At 44.9% G+C, this 4,745-nt stretch overlaps 1 protein-coding gene across 1 annotated transcript; it reads right to left on the minus strand.

Annotated features, from left to right (window-relative positions):
* Nucleotides 1–2,191: 2,191 nt before the first annotated feature.
* LOC125533099 lies at nucleotides 2,192–3,072 on the minus strand. Its single transcript, XM_048696875.1, has 2 exons — nucleotides 2,893–3,072; nucleotides 2,192–2,820 (listed from the first exon to the last, which is right to left on the minus strand). Exons 1-2 carry the CDS (start codon nucleotides 3,031–3,033, stop codon nucleotides 2,434–2,436), a joined length of 528 nt encoding a protein of 175 aa, XP_048552832.1. The 5' UTR covers nucleotides 3,034–3,072; the 3' UTR covers nucleotides 2,192–2,433.
* Nucleotides 3,073–4,745: the final 1,673 nt, after the last annotated feature.

Here is a 4,745-nt window from a genome sequence, read left to right on the forward strand (position 1 = left end):
ATACCAGTTTTAGGATGAGTTAATAATCTATTATTATTCAATCAGCTACCCATAAACCACAAAATTTAGAGTCAATGACCAATAACATACCAGTTCTGGAAAGTGTAATGCACTTGGATAATCCTCTTTTTGCACAACATCTGCACCGGTCTTTTACAAACGGAACCATTTTCTCAGCGAAAGCGAACATATCGGACTGCAACTGGTTAGGCAACATAGTGGTACTCAAAATACACTTCGCATTGTGCTGTTTCAACATGAGGCTCATCTCCTCCAGCACCTACACCCCATGCAAAATGAAAGCAACGAATGGATGTCACACAATAAAAATAGGAAAAACGTTCCACACATGCAGAAAACATGGACCACACATACCGGATCATCTTTGCAAATCTGACGGAGATACTTGCTGAAATCAATGGGACCGACTGACCGACTTGCTGACATAGGATCTCCTAGAAAGTTGAATGCATCTGTCTTGACATTTGAAGAAGCCATTGATGCTCCATGATTGGGGGTATCAACTAACCCTACCACTGGTTGCTTTGAAGAAGATGGGATTGATGCCACACCTCTGCACGACGGACTGGCCGCAACTGCCCGAGTATAGCACACTGAATCTGCAGGCCTCACCTGACAACATGCAAAAATAAAATTAGAACAAAAAAAACAAAATGACACATAAAAATTAAACTTCATCATCTGCAAAGTCTGTCGTAAGTCCTTACAGCTGCTGGCACATATGTTACCACCCCCTGCTGCTCGCACCGCGCCATCAAGATCATTTGCCAAAGTCTTTTCTGATGAAAGCATTGTATGCGAGGGAACACAGAATGCTGCATGTTGAAAATCCCAAGATCAATGTTGTCCAGCACGAAAACCTGTTGACAACACAAACAAACAAAAAATCAGGCAGTCTTCTTTGTTATCTTAAGTTCAACCGTCGCTTTCGCTATACCTGAAAGAACAGATGGCAACCAAACAGATGAACTATCTGCGCCTTGTTCTCATACTCAGACTGCAACTTCCTCACAGCTTCCATAAGATAATCAACAGCATATTCGCACCAATTGAATTGTGATATCAACTCTGGATTAGACACAGCACCCCAAAAATCAATCACCTTGTACTCATGCTTCGTACTTGGACACAACAGGTATCCCATGACAAAAACAACAAATGCAATCTGAAAACAATCCTTCTCAATCTTGCTAGATTGTTCTGAAATATCCCTGTTTAGGAAATCTTCTGCCATTGTAAGATTTTGAGCAGGTGATCCATCCATCCCAATTGTCTGCTTTATAAATTCTATTGCTGCGCTGCTGATTTCACCGTCCCTCCCAAGAACAGCCCGGTTGCCACAAGGGACCCCAAAATTTTTATGAAAATTCTCTGGCGTAAACAAAATCACACGATCTTCATCTACACAAATTGTGCGCGATTTCACCTTCACCTTCCTCATAACCCACGCGCTCATCCTTAGATCTATCTTTTTCAGCAATGGTAGTTTTAGCATTCCCTCGAAATCGATCTCTACCACAAGCCACCTCTTGTAATCATCAAATTTCTGGACGACCTCAACAACATGCTTCACCGAGAGACGTGAGGTCAACCCTGGCTGCTCCTCTAAGTCTTCTGATGCCCAAACAACATCATCAGGTGACAAATCTTCAGCCACAGTGCCTTCTCCCAGGAGATCCACGAGCTTCATCCTCTTCGTCCATCTAAATGCCGATAAAATGTAAGAAATCATCAAAAGGGAAGCGAATCTCGACCCCAAAACGCAACCAAACGCATCTAAAAATGTATATGCATCAACTGTAGTTTAGAAGTCACTTACCAGACCAGCTTACAAGCGGCTTGGCAATCAACGCAGCAAAACCTCGTACCACCACACCTCTAGCTCCTCTTGCTGAGACGAGATCTCGATCTATATTGCCGCCGCCTGGAGAGGAGCAGAGCCTTTCAAATGTCACCGTCTCCAGAGAGAGCTGCCTATAGACACAGCTGGGAGAGCAAAACCGGTCGGGCCCACCTGCCTGATACAAACATCAGCCAACGCGGACAAACACGCTGGGTCCTGCCGATCCGCCACGTGCTATACATGCATAACGTTCAGGCAAACAACCCGTCTGGTCCCTATAATCAAAATCACACCCATAAATAAATTCACTACGTTGAGCACTAAGACTTCATTAATACTGGGCCAACCAAATGTACAACCAGAAGCTTAAACAACCCATAACAGATACCTAGAACACATACGACGGCGTCCCTCACTACCACCTACCATACATCAACCTTACCATACATCAACCTTACCATCTGGTGAGCACACACCCATAATCCATACCAGCAGCAACTACCAGCACACCTAACCACTACCATTACATGACGTAGGGATACATAAACCTCGACAGCAGATTAGCATGCCTAATCCCTGTCAAACACGCGCATCATGCTTGAAGCAACTACCAGCACAAGGATGGCAACGCAAATAGCCATATTCCCAACTGACACCACCAGATTGATTGACGCAGGGTCAAGCGCGATGGTAAACTGACGAGGAGCAACGACCGCCGCACCATGCACAGATCCTTCACCATCAATTGTCGCTGGCACCCGCGGGAGAACCGGTGCTCCATTCTGGCCCCCTGCCACACCATTCATCGCCTGCAACTGCCCACCTTGACCTCCTCCCCCGACTTCATTTTCTCCTAGATTGATTTGCGCCAGCGGAGGCGCCGTTGGCCCCAGCGAAGCCAAATGTTCGGCGTACGCTTCTTCCCACCTGTAGAAGTCGCACCCACCTTTCTTCGGCTGCCATTGGTACGAGAAATCGATTAAATAATCAACTCTTAAGAACACCAAGAACAAAACAAAATATCTTACATTGTGATTACGACACTTGTAGAACCTCTCCCCCTCGAACTGACCAGTCCTCGCCACGAACGTCACCACACGCCTACCACAATCCGGGCATGGAACTATAGGCAGCGCAACTGGATCTGCGACTTGGTTCACGTTCGCCATGAGCTCTCTCTAGGGTTCGTAGTTCTTCCACACGATTTGGGGGCGAACTGAGGTGCAGCCGGGTGGAAATGAGAAGATAAGGATAGGGTGGGTGGGCTGCTGGCATAAATGCCCTGGCTGCACTGCACAACCACCGCTTTCCGTCCACTGACGGTCACGGTGCACTTAATTCATCACAAACGGCTCTTCCGTCAACATTGACGCCTGAGACTAAAACGTCCGTCCACGACCGCCTCTGTTATTTCCGTATCCTACATTCATACATCTCGTATGTCGTACATGTACCACCTACCAACTTATAATAAATCGGCCATCCCGCATCTCAATAGCAGATTCGATGGTGCGCGATACCAGGAGCGCACGCGCTCGTGAGCTCGTATGAATTTTCGTAAGGAAGATTGGCTAGAAAAATGGAGCTAAATTTTGGCATGATATAATTATTTGGATAGGAAAGAGTGCCCTAGAAGTTTGGGAGAAATCAAGAAAAGATAGATGGCACTTCCTTCATAAACTGCCACTCAGGACATAATTGAAGAATGAATATTGCTGAATTATTTGTGAGCTGGACAAGGAAGGTTTGAACATATTTGGGGAAGATATGATCCAAAGAATTTATGAGAATTTTTTGGGAATAAATGGCAAGGCAGAAATATAGGTTGCTTCACAACCTAGGCCAAACAGGATTATTCCTTTAATAGAAAAAGGAATGTTCCTAAGAAAAGAATTTTGCTTTGGACTAGAATGGAAATGACATGATCTTGGAAGAGATTTGAGAATGCTGAACCACTTGGGAGAGGAAAGAATGATGATCTCCCATGTTTCAAGTCCATAGAGCTGCTCCGAAAGAAAAGTCAAAGCAAAAAACTAAAGAAAATAAAAAGAAAAATAATAATTACATATAAAACATCCAAGATTGATACTATAATAGCATGAAACATTAAAATTGCAGATATGTTGGAGACGTATGAGTGGTATGCAAAACTTTGTGAAGAATTCACTTTCTAGATGTAGATCTCTGTAAAGACCCTCAAGATTCAGATCTTTGTGAAGACATTCACTCACAAGATCATCACCCTTGAGAAAAGTCTTCTGACACCATTGACAATGTCAAAGCCAAGATAACTTCTTGAGTAGGTTGCCTCTCGACAATGGACCTTCCAGCACCAGTGCCACGTCAAAGGCCGCGTTCCCTGCAATGACTGGTCAATAGCAGACGCGCCTACTGACAGGCGTAGAGCTACACGACAAGGCTACAAGTAGAGTTGTATCGATTTATAGCGGTGCGGATTGAGCTATCAAGTGGAGAGAAGGCCTCCAACCAGATTAGGTGGCATGCTCGGTGAATCACCTCCCCTTTTACCATGCGCATGACACCTCGCTAGTGATGTGTCACAGTAAAAGGTTGTTGTCACTAAAGCCTGCCACGACAAGACATGCGCCTACACCACGGTAACGGGATATGACGCCACATACCCACACATTTAATGCGGTAGATATGCCAATGTAAATGTATTATACATACACTATTGTAGCCACTGTGTTGACCCATTATGAGTATAGAAGGAGGCCCATGCTACGTAGATAAGGGTTTGACTCTTGACAGTTTACTTCCACACGTGAATACACTTTCTTTGGCCTGGCAAGCCCCGACAAGGAGAGTGTGTCGTTGTAACTTTCAATTCATCACATCCAACAATATAACCTAGCAGGAC

Source organism: Triticum urartu, chromosome 1, assembly GCF_003073215.2.
Source record: "Triticum urartu cultivar G1812 chromosome 1, Tu2.1, whole genome shotgun sequence".
In the NCBI taxonomy this organism is placed as follows: domain Eukaryota; kingdom Viridiplantae; phylum Streptophyta; class Magnoliopsida; order Poales; family Poaceae; genus Triticum; species Triticum urartu.

What these genes read in the sequence shown, in the direction of transcription:
- LOC125533099 (XM_048696875.1), bottom strand. Translation starts at nt 3,033, where the DNA reads ATGGCGAACGTGAACCAAGTCGCAGATCCAGTTGCGCTGCCTATAGTT. An exon ending in ACAAGTGTCGTAATCACAAT is followed by an intron (nt 2,821 to 2,892) that starts GTAAGATATTTT and finishes TACCAATGGCAG; the next exon opens with CCGAAGAAAGGTGGGTGCGA.